General features: G+C 44.2%; 1 protein-coding gene across 2 annotated transcripts in view; it reads left to right on the plus strand.

Moving 5' to 3' along the window:
* Positions 1–18,061: 18,061 nt before the first annotated feature.
* Positions 18,062–19,591, plus strand: part of PHC3 (polyhomeotic homolog 3) — a 75,475-nt gene continuing 73,945 nt past the window's right edge. For both annotated transcript variants that reach the window (XM_080929455.1, XM_080929456.1), the window contains exon 1: positions 18,062–18,078. In XM_080929455.1, the coding sequence (XP_080785581.1) occupies positions 18,065–18,078 (14 nt within the window). In that variant the 5' untranslated portion in view covers positions 18,062–18,064. The remainder of the gene's footprint in view (positions 18,079–19,591) is intronic.

Genomic DNA, 19,591 nt, shown 5'->3' on the forward strand with positions numbered 1-19,591 from the left:
GTGGCCGCCCACCCCGCCGACCAACACGCCTAGCCCGCGGCGTAGACCGAGCGAAGAGGTCGCTCGCCGCCACAGCCCGAGCCCCGGCGCTCCTCCCTCCGCCCTGCACAACACGCCTCCCGCCACGGCTCCTCCCACCGCGCTCACTCCCAAGACCGCATTCCGCGGCAGGGCGGGCTCAGGCGCCGGCGAGGCCCGGCGCTCTCAACCTTACGGGGGGAGGAGAGGCTAGCAGAGGGAATGGGATCCACCGGCCTACCACCAGATGCTCTGAAATGGGGGCATCCTTGAATATTCTTGACAAATTATAAAAAGTGGCCTTTAAACAGAAAATTTTCTACAAAAAAAACCCACTGGGCACCCACAGTCAAGGTTGTTCCCTCTATTCTTCTATTTGGTCTCGTCCCAGCTGGCCCGCCACGCTTCCGGGATGTATTTGCTGCGCAGAATTCTGGGATTTTGAGTTCCGGTGGGATTCTGGGACTTGTTCCTTAAGTGTAGGGTACCGCGTTTTCTATCTTGTGCTTCTCGGTTGCGGGCACGAAAGTCCTGAAAACAGCTTGGATATCTGAGGGCACTGGAAACATGGCTTCGTCAAGATATAGAGTCTATTTCCAGTTAAATTCTCCATGTCAATTTCATCGATCGTTGAAATTAAACAGTGCCCTTTTGGGGGAACAAGATTTGATTACCTGCTCGGCAAATTCTTTATGGGGAGAATTTAATAATACAGGTAACAAAAGCATTAATGAATGCGACGAAAGAAGAAACTTAATTGGGAGATACCACAGAAGAGAGACTTCTTCAAGGCTCCCATAGCCCCCCCAGCCCCCACCCCCGTATATTGCCATTCTATAGAACAAAGTGCCCAGTGAACATTTAACTAGTTTATCAGTTCATTAGCGTTTATTTGACTCACACTAGCTAGTAGAGAATTAGAAATAATCAGTGCTTGTAACTTACTTTCAGACTTCCTCGGATCTTGGCTGTGTCACTTAACTTACTCTACCCTGATGGCAGCTTGACTCCAGATCAGCCTAGATAGCAACATGTGCAAAGAGATTAAATAAGCAAAGACACGGCTTTCTTTTTGTTGTTTGTTTGTTTTGGTTGGTGAAAGGTTTTCTCTTTAAAGCTGTCTTGGAACTCATTCTGTAGAGCAGGCTAGACTCACAGATTTGCCTGCTTCTGCCTCTTGAGTCTTGGGATTAAGGGCATGCGTGTGTCACCACTACCCAGCGGTTTTCTTTATAATTATAAATTAGATTTGGTTACTTGCCTCATCAGAGATACCATATACAACACTTAGCTTCATCCAACATCCACAAATTTGGAGTATGTGAAAACTCCCACTAAATAACATACCTTTAAAAACATAATTAGAGGCCTCATAATCATGTGAAATATGGTCTGATTGCTATCAACTGTCATATCTAAAATAAGATGGTCATTTTAAAAAATTATTTTATGTATGAGCACCACACGTGCCTGGTTCCTGCAGAGGCCAGAAGAGGGCGCCAGATTCCCTGGAACAGGCGTTTCAGATGATTGTGAGCTGTGGTTCAGTGCCGGGAATCAAACCCAGGATCCCAGGAGGAACGAGCAGTTCCTTTAACTACTGAACCATCTCTCCAGTCTGAGATAGTCCATTTTTAATTGCATTACTGAAACTTTTATGCTTTGAGACAAGTTTAGAATTATATAAAGCTCTAGAAAAACTGATATATAAGGACTAGATATTTATAAAGAAAAGGTAATTCACAGAAAATTCTTTTTTAAAAAAATTCTTATTCCTGGCCTGGAGAGGTGGCTCAGCAGTTAAGAGCACTGAGTGCTCTTGCAGAGGTCCTGAGTTCAATTCCCAGAAGCCACATGGTGGCTCACAAACATCTGTAATGGGATCTGATGATCTATTCTGGTGTGACTGAAGACACCTATAGTGTATTCACATACATTAAATAAATCTTTAAAAACAAATCTTTGTTTAAAAAAAATTCTTATTCCTTACAACTTTTGAAAAAAAAATCTGTCACCATTGGCTTCATAATATGGTTTTAAAAGTGGCCACTGTTAAAGAATTTTTAAACTACTTACTGTGTTAACTATACGAATCTGTAACTATAATTTTTATAAATAGCACCATACACACGCGCATGCGCGCGCGCGCGCGCACACACACACACACACAAATCCCTTTTCTTAAAAATGATATAAAAATAATTATTACAGAGGTTGAAGAGATGGGTCAATAGTTTAGAGAACTCACTGTTCTTCTAGAGGACCTGGGGGCCTTGTCCCAGCAACCACATAGCAGCTCACAATGGTGTGTTACTCCAATTTCAGGGAATCTGATGCCCTCTTCTGGCTTTTGTGGGCACCAGGCACAGATATGGTGCATGCATACAGGTAAAACAGCCATATGCGTAAGGTTAAATTAAACTTAAAAAAATTATATTCTGTTTTTTGGGATGGGGCACATGGGGAGCTCGTAGGACTATTTAGAAAAGTTGGTTCTCTCTTCCCACCATATGGCTCTTCGGGGTTAAACTTGGGTTTGGGACCTTGACAGCAGCTGTCAGTTGAACTATTGTCTTAGTCAGGGTCCCATTGCTGTGAAGAAACACCACGACCAAGGCAAACATTATAAGAGCAAACATTTAATTGGACTGACTCATACTTTCAGAGCTTCGGTCTGTTATCATGCTGAAGAGCATAGCAGCATGCAGGCCAACACAGCCCCGGCAAAGGAGCTGAGAGTTCTGCTTCTCCATCCAAAGGCAGCTGAAAGGATACTGTCTTCCTCGAGCAGCCAGGAGGAGGCTCTCTTCCATACTGGGCAGTTTTAGCACACCACTTCCAGCACTGCCACACCCACTCCAACTAGCTGCTACTTCCCATGGGCCAAGCATATTCAAACCACCACTTCTATTTTGTCCGTCCAAGATAGCAGCTTTAAGAGCAGGTGGCATATGGTCGGGAGCCTAGCTACTGCAGAGGATAAGGTAGAAAGATTAGTTGAAAGTATGAGTTCAAGACCAACTTACCTCTAAGTCTCTAGAGATAGAAGAAGGGAAGAGAGGGGCCAACCAGCTAGGACAACAGGAAAAGTCCAACCATTGTGATGAACACAGAAAGTATAACATTCACATGTGTTTGAAACTCTATTGAGCTATATTTTACAAGTCACACATTTAAAGCACACAGTTAAATTTTCCAGCATGTTCACAACGTTGGACAGCGATCACCCCTGTTGAAACCCAAAATATCTTCATCATACCCCAAAGTAACAGTATCCCTGCAGGAATAACTTGGGTCCACTCTCCTCAGCCTCTCAGGACCACTAATATCTTTTGTGCAGCTGTGCATTTTTCCTGTCCTGTGTATTTTAAACAAAGGGACTCATAGACTATGTAGGGTTTTTTTGTTTGTTTGTTTTTGGATCTTTGACTTAGTTTAATATTTTTGAGGCTTGTTCACATTGCATCAAGTACCTATACTTTCTTAATATGGTTAAATAATATTCAATGGCCAGAGTATAATGCATAAATGCTTATGTGCACATTTGTGCATCATCTTGTCATTTTCTTGATGCTATCCTTGCTTTTAAGACTGGTGAAGTCCTAACTCTCTGTTCTGCTGTTGCTGTTGTTAATGTTTTCTATGCAGATGCACATTTAATTCGCCCTAATGACATGGCAAACTTCATCTCAGATGATTTCTGGATTCTCCCTTCACTCCAGCCGCACAGACATATTGACACATGGTTTCCCAGTCTCCTGACCTACACACACTAATCTTTAGCATTCAAACCTTACTATAAACCTTACTATAATTTTACTTTGAAATAGAGTTGCTTTATTTTGAGTTTAAATAATATTAAAACATTTTTAAAAAATTAAAATATTTTGGGTTGTGGTCATCATAAGAAAAGAAAGATAATTTATTGATTCCAGCACACACACACACATACACACACACACACACACACACACACACACACACACACACACATGGGAGGGGGGCTGTTATTATATACACAAAATAAAAATAAAAGCTATTAAAAATTATAAAAGACTTATCTAATGAAGTCAGTCCAATACTCAGAGTGATCTGAGAAAGCTCAACATAATTACCTTTTGTGGGATTAAGTTGATACTAGGCACTGATGCACACTCTCCTCTCTTTCATGCATAGTGTGGTCCAGAAGAGCTGTTAGGACATGAACTGATAAAACGAAGCATGCCTGTTGCAAACAGTAGCAAGACTTACAGTGGCACTTAGCGTTTTTTGAGAAGCAAGCAACATATTTGCTTCTAGTTAGACCAAATGGCACAAAGCTGACTCTGAAATTCTGGAGCTGGCGACATGGCTCAGCAGTTTGGAGTATTTGCAGTTCCTACAGCGGACCCACCTTCGATTTCCCAGAATCCACTTCTGGTAAGTCACAACGTCCTGTGACTCCAGCTTCTGGAAACCAAACACCCTCTTCTAGATTCCGAGGAGACTGAACACACACACACAGACACACACACACACACACACACACACTTAAGAATAAAATAATTTTTTAGGTGACATGACTCAAAAGCCTCTGTCAAAATTCGGAAATTTCTTCTGAAACTTTTTTTTCCTTTGAATTGAAGTAGCAGCAATTGAAGTCAGTACCTTACATGAGCTAAACCCATGCTGAACCTTAGAGCCCAGGGAAGTTGCACTGCTTAAGGTTATTTAATGATATCTGCATAACACTATTACTAACTTAAAACACAAGTTACCTTTCATCTATATGAGTACACTGCAGCTGTCTCCAGACACACACTAGAAGAGGGCATCAGATCCCTTTACAGATGGTTGTGAGCCACCACGTTGCTGGCCATTGAACTCAGGTCCTCTGGAAGAGCACTCAGGGCTCTTAACCACTGAGCCATTGCTCCAGCCCACAAGTTACCTTTCAATGTAGAAAAACAGACGTTTCCTTGAAGATAGTCTATTGCACTGAAAATGTAAGCATCTTCTGATAAAGTCTCTGATCCAGCCACGTGGACCCAGCTGGCCTCAGGAAACCAGTCCTCTCCCCCTGACGGAGCCAAACCGCCTGACTTTCCCTGTCTCCCAAATGACTGGCTCAGCTCTCTGTAACCTCTGCTTGCTTCCTTTTAGGCTCCAGGAATAAAACCAATACTTCTGTATTGATTTTCTACCTATCTTGAGTGAGAATAAACCATACCCTATTTCTGGCTGCAGATAAATTAAGGAAGAGGTGGAGCTCCCGGTCCAGGATGGTTTCTGGCTGCGAGCCACCTACACAGTACCTGTGCAAGGGCACTGGGAGATAAGGCCACGGGAGCCATACAGTCACCCGCACACTCGCTTTTCACTCCAGGACTCAAGCCTCTGACTGCTACTGAGTGGCTTCCTACTCCAGAAAATAACCAAGTAGGAAGGAGCCTATAATTAAAGCAACCCAGAGCTGCACACTCAGCCTATTGAAGCAAGCTACCATTTTCTCTAAGTGCCTCACAGGGAGCAGAAATGTTACTTTGTTGACACTTAGAAAATTATTGGGCCTCCAGCCTGAGGCTGTGTTTAGTCAGCTCTTGGATCTCCCAGCCGCCTCAAATTAAGACGTGCTTTGTGTGTGGAGGTTACACAAAATCAATCTATTTTGAATTACGCTGTGAATGCTGCAGACATTTGGACTGCAGAAAGTAGAGGAGGCTTAAGAACCTTTAAAGAAAAGGAGATTGTGTTGAAGGTGTGCTGGTTTGAATAGGAATGGTCCCCAGAGACTCCGGTGTTTGAAGGCTTGGTCATAGGGAGTGGCACTGTAAAGAGGTGTGGCCTTGCTGGAGGAAGTGTGTCACTGTAAGGGCTGGTGTTGAGTTCTAAGAAGCTCAAGTCAGCTCTGTCCCTACTGCCTACAGATGAAGATGTAGAACTCTCAGCTCCTTTTTCTGTACCATGTCTGCCTGCATGCTGCCATGTTTCCCGCCATGACTAAACCTCCAAACTGTAAGCCAGCCTCAATTAGATAATTTTCTCTGTAAAAGTTGCCATGATCATAGTGTCTCTTCATAGCAATAAAACTCCAAGGAAGACAAGGCTAAGCTTGCCCATGCACAGTGTCCATGCTGGACCGGGGATGTACTTGTTACCTACAGGGTCTCCTGCATTAGATCCTATCTAAATTCCCTTTTGAGTTGCTATGAGAAAACACTCTGACAAAATGTGCTTAGGCGAGAAAGGGATTATTCTGGTTAGTAGTTCCAGATGGTAGTCCACCATTTTGGGGAAGCCTCAGCAGCAAGAGCTCCAGGTGGCTAACCACACTGCATTCACAGTCAGAAAACAGAGAGGCAAGGATGCTGAGCTCCTCTTTCTCTCTTTTCCTCCCCCCACCCCCACTCAGCCCTGAACCTACCTGTTCTAGATAACCCTCCAGTGGAACTCCAACCCCAAGTAGTTCCAAATCCTTCCAAGTTGACAATTGAGATTAACAGACACTTAGCACCAAGTAAAGTGGAGAAGGTCAGTAATCTCAGCTCTTGGGAGACCAAAGCAGGAGGGTAAGAAGTTATAAGTCAGCCTTGGATACATAGGACATTGGAGGCCTTCTTGAGCTACACTGAACTCTGTTTCAAAAACAAACTGGGGTCGTAGGGGCAGGAGAGATGGCTCGGTGATTAACTATACTTACTTGTAGAGGACCCAGGATTGGTTCCCAGCACCCACACCACACAGCTCATAACTGCTGTAATCCAGTTACTACTGTCTGGAATCCAGGTTCAGGGCATCTGATGCTTGTGGGCACCTGAATGTACCTTGTATACATACATTGTGTACATTCTGGCATACACACGTACACATAAAATAAAAAAAAAAATGAAACCATTATGAAAATGTGACATGCTGAAAAACGTAAATAGAACTACCACGCTATGCAGAAAGGAGTCTTTAACCAGAAGAATTATAACAAGACTCCACATACATGTAAACATACATGCGCATACTCACATGCACACAGAGATTCAGACGAGAGAGGGGGGGCACAAATGGGAATAATTGCTAAAATCTGCTTCCTGGGAGGTTAGTTTACTAAAAAACCCACTACATGTGAAAGATTTATTAGGAGAAATGCACCTGCTTTTCTAGAAAGCCTATGGGTGCATCCTGAGCTGAAAGCATCATTTTGCTGCTGATCCCTGGTGTGAAAAATCCTCAACTATCCTGACTACCTGAACCTTGGGTTATCACATGCAAAGGTACAGTTACTGGAATGAATGTGGATAAGCTGGGTCTGTGGCACAGCAGGCAAGGTCACGTGGGGGAAGCATGTTCAGGCCACCAGCTGTCCTGCACATGGTGAATGCAAACCCGTGGGTTTGCTGATCTGATGGGGGGGGAGGTGTCACATAAATAATTCCTGATAATAGCTGAAAATCACAGACCAAGCAGGAAAACTGTTATTACTGTGATGTAATGCCAGTGAAGTGTTAGTGATTCCCCCAAAGTGGACAGGAGTCGATCTGATGTAAATCACGACAGGACCTCTTTATTAGAGCTAGCTGGGGCGTCTCAGCTCACCATCAACACACCGAACAGTTTTTGGTAGAGAGGAGCCTGGCACATCTGTCGGAGCAAGGATTTATAAAAGCAGCAAGCGGGGGGGGGGGTGAGTGTGCGAGCATGTAATTGGAAAGCTATTATGGCCTTTAGCATAATTGGCTGGTGTTGGGAATCAAATCATAAACTTAATTTCTATTTCCCTCTGCATTGGTGGTTGTCGGGCAAAGGTGTGGGCTTGTAACGTGGGAGTGCAGATTTGCTGGGGGAATAACCTGGAGACACTGGTCCTGTTGGGGGTTAGCTAAGAGACTGGAGCTAGGCTTGGGTTTTGTTGGGGGGTAACTTGGAAACTGTCTTAGTCAGGGTTTCTATTCTTGCACAAAAAATCATGACCAAGAAGCAAGCTGGGGAGGAAAGGGTTTATTCAGCTTACACTTCCACATTGCTGTTCATCAGCAAAGGAAGTCAGGACTGGAACTCAAGCAGATCAGGAAGCAGGAGCTGATGCAGAGGCCATGGAGGGATGTCACTTACTGGTTTGCTTCCACTGGCTTGCTCAGCCTGCTTTCTTATAGAACCCAGGTCTACCAGCCCAGGGATGGCTCCACCCACAATGACCTGGGCCCACCCCCCTTGATCACTAGTTGAGAAAATGCCTTACAGCTGGATCTCATGGAGGCATTTCCTCAACTGAGGCTCCTACTCTGTGATAACTCCAGCTTGTGTCAAGTTGACACAAAACCAGCCAGTGCAGAAACTAATACTAGGTACTGGCCTGTTAGTCTAAAATGGAGTCTAAATTTATAAGATTTGGCCTCTCCATGATAGTTCTGAGTACTATCAAAAAGCTGTGGGTATCTGCCATTATCCAGAGAACTATTTAGGACCGGCGAGACAGCTGAATAGGTTAAGGCACCTGCACCGAGCTTGGGACCCAGACGTCAGAAGAAGAGACCCAACTACCACAAGCTGCTTTTCATCCCCACACTTACACAAACATAAACAAATAAATAAGACACATGTAAAATTTACAAATAGAACGTTCCTCACTATTAAAAAAACTTTATTATATTCCTTTTTAACCTTTTATGAATTATGAATTTCATATTGTGCACCTCAATCCCACTCATTTCCCTGACCCTTCATATCTGCCCCTCCACCTTGGAAACCTGCCCCCCAAAAGAAAACAAAAAGAAATAACAATAATAAAAATCAGTCAAACAGACAAGATCTCGCCATAGAAGCTGTGGTGTGTTGTGGTGTGTCACACACAATACCCTTTTGCCCAAATAGCTTTACTTGCAAATATTCTTTGCACCGAGTCGCTGGTCTGGTTTCAGGCCTCTGGCTTCTGCTATGCTGTCAATACTGGATCCTCATTGGGACTCTGGGACTCCTCTAGGATGTCCTTTTGTGGACCTGTGTCATGCAGGTCCTACTGAATTTGCAGGACAGACCCCTCCAGGAGCTCCAGCAGTTCATAGATGGGATAGATGCTGGGGTGAACCAACTCAGAACCCTGGATCTGGGCCTGGGAAGCAGCTGAGCTGGTCAGCCTGCCAACCTCTCCTGTGCCCACAGGACCAGGGTGAGCTCTCCAGTTCTCACTTCCTCGGGGCTGGCTCATCTGTGTGTGTGTGTGTGTGTGTGTGTGTGTGTGTGTACAAGCATGTAGAGATCAGAGGACAGGCCCTTGAAGATTGTGAAGATACAAGCCAGGTAGAGGACAGCCACACTAAACTCCTGTCTGCAATCATGACAGATTAATAGTGTCAGGGATTGGTTCTGCCCATGGGATGGGTCTCAAGTTGGGTCTGTTATGGGTTGTCTATTCCCTCAGTCTCTGCTCCATCCCCTGTCCCTGCATTTCTGGTAGACAGGATAGATTTGAGGTTGAAAGTTTTGTACGTGGGTTGGTGTCTCTATTGCTCCACCGGGGTTCTGTCTGGCTAAAGGAGGTGGTCTCTTCAGGTTTTATATCCCCAACGCTGTGTGACTCATACCTAAGGCCATTGATTTTTGGGCATCTCCTTATCCCATGTCTCTGTCTCGTCCCCCTTCTCCCCTCCCTGTCCATTGCTGATTTTCATTCATTCCCATGACCATTGGCCATCTCTCCTGTCCTTCCCCACACCTGATCCTGAATCCCCCATTCCCCTTTCCATCCCTCCTTCCTCCCAGTTCCTCCTCCATCTGCCTCCTACAACTACTTTATTCTCCCTTCTCAGTGAGATTCAAGCACCCTTGCTTGTGCCTTCCTTCTTGTTTAGTTAATTTAGGCCTGTGGATTGTAATGTGGGCATCCTGTACTTTATGGGTAATAATTACTTATAAGTGAGTTAATACCATGCATGTCCTTCTGGGACTGGGTTACCTCACTCAGGAAGATATTCTCAAGTTCCATCCATTTGTCTTCAAAATTTATGATGTTTTTGCTTTTAATAGCTGAATACCTTTTCTTTATCCATCCTTCGGTTGAGGAACATCTAGGTTGTTTCCAGTTTCTGGTTATTATGAGTAAAGCTGCTGTGAACATAGTTGAGTAAGTGGCTTTGTGGGATGGTTGAACATCTTTTGGGTATAGGCTACCCAGGAGTTGTATAGCTGGGTTTTGAGGTCAAACTATTCTCAGCTTTCTGAGAAACCATCAATTGATTTCCAAATTGGTTGTACAATTTTGGGCTCCCACAAGCAATGGAGGAGTGTTCCCCTTGCTCTACATCCTTGTCAGCATGTGCTATCTCTTGAGTTTTTGATCTTAGCCACTCTGGTGGGTGTAAGACGGGACCTCAGAGTTGCTTTGATTTGGATTTCCCTGAAGACTAAGGACTTTAACATTGAGAATTCTCTGTTTAACTCTGTATCCCATTATTTAACAACTCCCATTGGGTTGTTGGTATCTAACTTCTTGAGTTCCTTATTCATTTTGGATATTAGCTCTCTGTCAGAGATACAGCTTTCTCTTAATAAACTGAGAAATAATGCTTCTGCCCCCTGGTTGATGCAGTCCCTTTGGAAAGGCCACACATCAAACAACAGTTGATAGTATGTAACAATCCAAAGCAATAGACCAACACCAAGCCACCTGTCAACCTATGTAATTATACATAGCTAGATTAGATAATTAAAACAGAAAATGAAACAGCAAACTCTTTGATAGGTAATCTCAGAAGACAGGTGTGTGTGGCCTGAAACAGGCACAGTCTGTTTCATTTAGAAGAGACAGTTGTCAAGACAAACATAAAAAACCCCTTATCAAACACTTTATCAGGAGCTAACCAAAAGAGCCAGGGCCCTTCTTGAAATGCAATGGTTCTAACCTAAGTTCAAAGACAGCCAGGACTCTTGTTTCACACATGATAAGGTAAGGACTGTTCTTAGCTTTTGAACTTTGCTTTTCCTCAGCAAAAGGCAAGATTGATGATCTCCATGACAGGCAGGCTAGAATTATAAGATTCTGAGCCCCTCACCCCCTCCTGGGACCTTTGATTTGAGAAATTTAATCAACTTTCAGTTCCTTGTATAAAGCCTTCCTTGCATCTCTCACTGCCTAGCTTTTATTGGTTGGTAATAAAAATACTGAATCAGTCTTTCATCCATTGAGTACACACACACACACACACACACACACACACACACACACACACACACAAACACACACACCTGTAGTAGAGATCAAGGTAGGAAAACTTAAACCTTACACTTAAGTAGCTCACAGTAGCAGAGCTCTGTTAATATTTGCTTAAAAGCATGTGATAAAGTTCAAGGTAATTCAGTGGGGGAAAGAATAGTTTCACTGTTGCTTTTAGACAAACAGTTCAAACACAATTAGCTATCCATCCACACACAAAGGAGTGAGGCTAGACCTCTTTGTAAACTGTTTATAAAAATTAAAACAGGTCAAAGGCCTAGATGTAAGAGTTTAAATTATAAAATACTTAGGAGAGAATGTAGTTAGTCTTTATCATCTTGACATAGAGAATGATTTCTTAGATATGATTCCAAAACATAAGAAACAAAAGCAAGAAGGCCTGGGCTTGGTGATGAATGCCTTAGTCCCAGCAGAGGCAGGCAGAGCTCTGAGTTCGAGGCCAGCCTGGTCTACAGAGTGAGCTCTAGGACAGCCAGGACTACACAGAGAAACCCTGTCTGAAAAAGCCAAACACAAATGAACAACAACAAAACCAAACAATAAAGAAAACCTTTGGGACAGGAATTTGAACAGACAGTTCTCAAAAAAAAAAAAAAAAAAAAAAAAAAAAAGTGCAGAAAGGACAATTCGTTAGTTATTAGTGAAATTCTGGTAAAATCCTGTTGAAATAACTATGAGATATAATAAAAGAGGGTGGGAAAGATGGTTTGTCCAGTTAAGATACCTGTGACCAAGTCTGGGGGCCTGCACTGGATCCCCAAGATCCTCAGTTGGAAAGACAGAATCGGGTTTCGCAAGCTTTCAACTGACCTCCAGACAATGTGTGTGCAAAACTCACACAAAATAAATAGGTAAATACATGCAATTAGAAAAAGCCGAGGCTGGGAGATATCTCAGTGACATTAAGGAGCTTGCTATGCAGCAGGAAGGCCTGAGTTTGGATTCCCTGAACCAATGCCAGGTAGGCATGGCAGCCCCTCTGTAATTCCAGCCTTGGAAGTCTGTTTGCTTGAATACACACATTTCCAGACAACAAAAATCACAACAAAACCCAAAATGCTCTTCAAATGACGAATAGATAAACAAAAACCTAGTACATCGGTATAATAGCATTCAGTAGCAAAACAGGACCAAGTCACTGATACACATTAACAGTGCACAAATCTTGAAACAGTGCATAAAAGGGATCTTACATTCTAGGCTGTATATTATATGATTCTTTTTCTATTAAATGTCTACAATAGGTACTCCATTGAGACACAGAACATGTTTGTTGTTTGAAATTATAACATGATAACGATTATACAACAATGTGTATATACACACATACACACACTTGGGCGCATACTTTAAATAATTTTTATGTTATGTGAATCATGTTTCAATTATAAAAACACTTGGTAAGTGGTATAAATATTGAATACCATAGAAACAGCTGACTCCATCTGGTAAGAGGCTGTGAGAGCTAACGATGGTGTGCAGAATTTGAAGAGCAATACCGGAAGAAGCCGGTAGGTGGAGCAGGTGGGTCAACCTGCCTTGGAGATTGCCTGGACCCCACAGAGGTAGAACTGACTGCTGAAGATTATTAACCTCTGACCTCGCACGCAGTCTATAGCATCTGTGAGCTCACACTCACATTCATCATGTGCGTGTGTGCATACACAAATAATTAATAAAATAAATGTTAAAGAAAAACCACGGGCTGAAGAGATGGCTCAGTGGTTAAGAGCACTGACTGCTCTTCCAGAGGTTCTGAGTTCAAATCCCATTTACCACATGGTGGCTCACAACCATCTTTAAGAGGATCTGATGCCCTCTTAAAGTTGTTTGTCTGAAGACAATGACAGTGTACCACATACATGAAATAAATAGGTAAAACTTTTTTAAAAAACTAAAACCACGCATGCCAGTCCCGCCATTGAATAACTGTGAATAATTGTTCAGGGGACTTAATCTTACTATCGTGACTATCCTCCTCTGCAAGATGAAGTAAGATCTACGTCACAGACTTGTGCACATTAGATAGTATTCAACACATGCTGCACTTCTTTCTTTTCCCTCCCTCTTTCTTTTTTTCTTCCTTTCTTTCTTTTTTTCTTTCTTTCTTCTTTGTGTTAGAAACAGATCTACCAAATTACTGGTTTCCACCAACTCAGGGAGCAGAGACTTCCACAGGCTTCACAATCTTTTGTTTAGGTGCTGACTTTGTGTGGGGGCCTTGGCAGCTTAGCTTTTTTTTTTTTTTTTTTTTTCATTTTCTTCCTTCGCAGCCCTTATAGCCTGCTTTCACTAAGCTTTCCTAACTTTTAGTTTCTGATTCTTCTTAGCAATTTTATCAGCAAGAGATGCACCATTGGCAGCTAGCTGGAATTTAACTGCATGGCGGTTCTTTGATTTCGAATTTCTACCGATTGTCCTTTCTTGCATTTTCTTTAGTACAGGACAGTCCAGTTTGTCTGCCCAGGGTGTCTTTTGGAAAGGAATTTGGACTTGCATTTTGCATCGAGAAACTGGAAAATTGACTAGTCAGTCCTGGAGTAGTACCACCCGGGTCTGGGGGGTGTGCAAATCTTACTACCCGCTGGAACTGTATAGCTTGACCTTTGTGGTGGTCGCTGTCTGACCTGCCCGGGAAAGAGCCTCTTCAGTATTTTCTTTCTGCTAATTTCGGTGGAAATGATGCTCATTGGAAAGGCAGAGTAATCGGAAGGCATTATTTGTGTCTGAATGGTGCGAAATTTAAAAGACTGAAGTCTAAGGCAGTAAGAAGCAGACACTGGAAGATGTTTTTGGATAAAAAGACTATGTTAGAAAAGGCTTTTTAGGGTTTGTTCCTGAGAGATGCAGGAATCAGCTGACATTTTGGGAAGGGATAAGAGTTCATTCTTTAGATGAAAGCTGAAGAGGTAGCCCAGAATAAACCATGCATGAGAGGATGTGGTTTCTTAACCTTACTGAGTACAAGCCAGTGCCTGGCATTTTTGTTTGTTTGTTTGTTTAATTTTTAATTTTAATTTTAAAGAGTTATTTATTTATGTATATGAGTACACTGTAGTTGTCTTCAGACACACCAGAAGAGGACATTGGATCCTGTTACAGCCAGTTGTGAGCCATGTGGTTGCTGGGAACTGAACTCAGGACATCTGGAAGAGCAGTCAGTGCTCTTAACCCTGAGCCATCTCTCCAGCCCTTTATTTTTATTTTTTGATACATGCTGGCTAAAGATGACCTTGAATTTCTGGTCCTTCCACTTCTACTTTGTGAGTTCTGGGAATGCCCCGCCCAGCTACCCTTTTCTAAATATTGAGTTACCTGGAACATATTACACCCCTGTTACAAAGAGTGCTTTGCCTCTGGACTCTAACAAAAGTACCTTGAGGTCTAAAATCAACTGTAGAATGAATAATGTGGTTAGGCCAGTTTTCTGTTACTATAACAACATAGCTGAGATAAATAACTTATAAAGGAGACAGCTCATGATTTCAGAGGTTTTAGACTATGCTTGCTTGGGACATAGGCTTTTAGGCCTGTGTGAGGTGGAGTATCACAGCAGTAGTGTGAAAGTCCTGACTGGGACAGAGTGAAGCTGTGGGGGTGTGGAGACACACACACACACACACACACACACACACACAGAGAGAGAGAGAGAGAGAGAGAGAGAGAGAGACAGAGACAGAGACAGAGACAGATGGAGAGGGGGTGGAGGGAGAGAGAGGGAGAGAGAAGGAAGAAGGGGGAAGGGAGGAGAGGACAGTATGCAAGCATTCACATCACAAGGCAGTGGTGAACACAAGGCTCGGACTGAGGAGTAGGCTAGAAAGACCCTTAGCAGGACAGTGCCACACTGCCGTTTATGTTTCTTCTTTGAGCTACTGTGTGAGCAACAGAGTGCAGAGGAACAAGGATTGAAGCCGGTGAGCTGCCAGGTATGGACTCCTGTGGTCTGGGAGAGAGAGAATGGCCACCCGACCTAGGCTGAGGAATGCTTCCTTTCCGTTGCTGTGCTAAAATACTTAATGGAGAAAGGGGTTTATTTTAGCTTACAATTCAAGGTTATAGTCTTGTTGTTATAGGTAAGTCGAGGCAGTATATCAAACAGCTAGTCATACCATATCCATAGTTGAGAGCCAAGAGAAATTATACACACCCATTTCGATAAATATTAAAAAAGGAATCTGCTGCTACCAGTCCTGCTTGGTCTCTCTCTGTGGGAGCTGCTCCACTGTGGAGCCTTGTGTCCCGGCTCTTTCTCTACTAAGAGGTCTCCACACCGCCCTCTCTCTCTCTCTTTTAGTCTGGAACTTTGGCTACCAGGTCCTGCGCGGAGCCACAGGCCACCATGCTGAAACTGCTCGCCCCGGCTGCTCCTCTACCAGTTGAGAACTTAGTTCACATTCTCCATAGCCCGGTAAAAACATGACTCACATCTATTATTAACTTATCAAGCAGGTTTATATGTTAAATTCTCAATCCACAAACCCTCTACACAATAAACTTACAACCAATGGACAAAGATATAAATTGCCCATCTATATGAGATAAATTAGACCCAGAAACCATTACAAATAATCCTAAAGACCTCTTCAAGCTAGAGATACACGGAAACAAACACATCAGGTTTCCATCTTCTCTCTCCATCCATCCCTGCCTCCCACCTCCTCTTCTGCTTTCCTAGACCTTTCCCGACTACCTCTCTGATGTCCAATCATATATTGCCTTAACATAAACCTAAACACACCTGCTTGCTTGCTTGCTTGCACTCAACCAAGTCTCTGCACTTGTACGTAGTTCAGGAGTCCTTGCCTAGGGAATGGTGCTGCCCACAGTGGGCTGAGGCTTTCCATATCAATTAATTTAATTAAGACAGCCACTAGACATACTCACATGTCAATCTAAAGCAGACAATTCCTTACTGAAGCTCTCTTACCACAATTTGGATTGTGTCAAATAGACAATTATAGCCATCACAGCCGGGAATGGTGGAGGCTGCATAAAATGACAACTGACGTATATTTTGGTAAGTTCATTGTGCCTATGGTGGTGGAGACAGAGATGAGCATATTAGTTGAAGGTGAAGCAGAATGGACTTCAGGGGGTCACAGGTACATTTCCCAAATGTACGTCAGAATAAGAACTGATAATGACTTCATTCTAAAGCTCCACTTCTCAAAACTTTTCCAGGATGCCACAATGATAAATGCACACCACGTAAAAAGACTGAGCAGAAACACAGCTTTACAGCATCTTCCAGAGCCTCTTGAGCACTTTACCTACTTGCACCGAGGTCCCATGGCACTTGTGGAAAAACACCTCTGAAGAGGGTGAGGAAGGTAACCGTACACATTCTTCATTTACCACAGATTCTTGCTCCAGCGATCACATGACATCTAAGTGCCCTTGCAGTTTTACTGCTCCGAGCTGTTATTCAGCACCTGGGGAGACACGGCTAACAGTGGACACTGCTACCCACACGTATACAGAGGAAGATAAGACTGAGACAGGCTGAGAGGTCGCAGATTATAGAACCGCTTCTAGTTTCCATAGGATTTGATTTAGTAAAAGTGTTTGGCGATAGCACATTCTGTTCCTTTCAAGTAAGAGAAGGCAAGTCCATATGCTATTATTCTAACTTATATAATGTCATTTTATGCTGCGTTCATTCAAATAAACCCTTTCCCCCATGTTGGTGTTTCACCACAGCAATAGAACCCTAAGACATTGGGATTAGAGTACTTCATCTCAGGAAATAGATGTTGTTTACCGTCACTAGTTTTCTTTTTCTGTCAAGAGCAGCAGAGATTTACTTACTTCTTGGATCTATGAAGCAAAGCCATACTGTGTACAGATATCTACAAAATCCACTTTTCAGACTAAGACTATTTTGGGAACATATCATTAATGTTTTATAGTTGTAGTCAATTATTGCTTTCTTCTTTTTGAAACAGTGTTATATATCCCAGGCTAGCCTTAAAATTTCTATTGTTAGACCTGAGGAAAAAACCATTTCCATGACTGTCTGATTAAGCAAGCTTTATTTAGACTGGCCAAAAGGCTGCCTTACTATAAGTTGGGATTTCAGAGGGCTGCCTCTCCCAGGCTTTTGAGGTCTTTTGTGGGGGAAGGATTAGGGCTGATAGAAAACAGTTGGCTATTAGTTAGCACCAGGACAGAAGAATGGGGGATACAAAGCAGGGAGGATCAGGGGTCAAGGCTGTCTGTGAGGTATACAGGGGTAAGAATACACCATGTGGAAGGGGAGTCATCACAGGTGTTCAGGAGTTTATCAAGGCAAAGGAGTGGGTATACATCATGTGGTTACAAATTCAGCATAGGTTGAACAACATGGTTTGTAGGATACCTTAGGTTTAGGAAAGAATCTTACCCTCATAATTTTTATGGACTTAATAACAGTGTCGCTCCGGTTTTAGTTTTACCTTATATAGCCTAAGACGACTTTGACTTTTTATTCAAAACTACACTTTGCAAGGGCCCAGCCATGGCTGGTTTATGTGGTACTGGGTCTTGAACCTAAGACTCGATGCACGCTTCTGAAAGTATTCTAGCAAGTTCTACCTTCCCAGCGCTAAGCACAACTTTTTTTCTATTTTTGTCACAGACCCCCGGCTAAGACAAAGATTCTGAGCCATAGAAATAGAGGGTGCCTGGGAAGGGCAACTTATGGAATCACTGGCTACCTCACTGAGCGCTGAGGCTGGAGGGAGCCTGGCAGTCGCTGGCCTCACGTGACCTCAGGGCGCCCCCCCCCAGGTCCCGCCCCTCTGCTCTAGCAAGGGGGAAAGAGGAGGCGCATGCGCACCCCGTGTTAGTGATGGAGGAGAGAAGATGGCGGAAGCGGAGTGAGTGACTTGCTGGTGACTGATGTCGTAACCGGGGGGCGAGTGAGGGCTGCGACACGCTTCCCCGAGGGAGCTCTTAGGGCCCCGAGGCTGGCAGTGCAGGGCCGAGGAGGAGCGGGAGCCACGGCGTGGTGGAGAAGCCCGGCTACGAGAGGAGGCTGGCAGGTCCAGTCAGCCTCCCCTCGGGAGTGCGTGCTGCGCGGTCCGGTCCCGGGGCTGCGTGGTCCTAAGCGAACAGCTTACGGGGGGGGGGGGGGGGGGGGGGTACCCGGGCCTCCGGGATCTCCCAGGACGCGAGCCCTGCTGCGCTTGTCCGGGGCTGTCATTCCAGCCGCGGGCCCCGCCGAGGCGTGCTGGGCAGGACAGGCGCCGCCAGGCCTCCGCGCCGGCTCCTGCGGGCCTGTTGCTGTCTGTCCGTCCGTCCGTCTGTCCGTGCGGCGGGGGCGGGGAGGGGAGGCGTCCGGACCGCGGCTGCGGCCCTGGAGGCCCTCCCCACCACGGCCTTTCCTTGCAGTCCCCCTCCGGGCTCGGGCTGCAGCCTGCGAGCCTCCCTCCCCGGAGGGCCGCATTCTTGTGGAGCGCTGTGATGCTATGCTGGGTTAGCGACTTGAAACTTCGGGTTCCCGAGTAGGCCGCTGGCGTGCCCGAGCTGAACGCGGCAAGTAGTTCCCTGCCGAGCCCGTGCACTCCCCGGAAAGTGTTCTTTTGTAACCAGGCCTCGAAATGTAAAGCGATGGTTTGGCCAGTTGCACTCGCCAGTGTTTGGAATTAATGTCTAGGTTCTCTGACCATTTTTGGTTAGTCAGAACTACTTGTCGCCGCCGCCGCCTTTGGGCTTTGAGAGCGCAGCTGAGCAGAGTAATACTTTGGAAGACCAGGGTTTATGGTGGTGGTGGTGTCTTGGATGTCATTGGTACAAGGTGCAAAAGTGTTATGACACAGAATAATTCATCAAAATTTTACCTTACTTGCTGATTGTGTGTTATGTTGAGCAGTTACCATATGATACTGTGGTTTGCTGATTGGAAGGAAATGAAGAGAATAGCAGAAAAGTGTAAAAATGTATGATTCAGCTTCTAATAGAAGTTAGTAGTCCCATCACTGTTTTCCCTTGTAAATTGGAGATGATAATTCAGGTGTGGTGGGCTTGCAGACTCCTGAGTCTCTTTGAGGCCAGCCTGAACTACGTAGTGTTACCCTGTTTTGTTTTAAGAAAGAAAAGTAAACGTTCCTGTTACAGTCTTGTCACAGATGGGAATGTCAGTTGGTTCAAGTTCTATTTCTCAGGAGAAAAAGACAGACAGGGAAGGAGAAAACTAGTAAAATCTCATGTGGTTTCTGATCCTGGGTTGACAGCTACTGTGGTTTTAGTCTGAAACAGCATGGAAGCCCCTTAGCATTGACCTTAGAGACCTGACTTTATTAAAATAGAGATTTCTCAGTGGGTGAAACCACAATAAATGGCATAAGATCAAAATATTGGAGGGAAAAGATTGGAAAGCTTGGTAAAAAA

The sequence above is a fragment of the Micromys minutus genome, assembly GCF_963924665.1.
Source record: "Micromys minutus genome assembly, chromosome: 15".
Taxonomy (NCBI): Eukaryota; Metazoa; Chordata; class Mammalia; order Rodentia; family Muridae; genus Micromys; species Micromys minutus.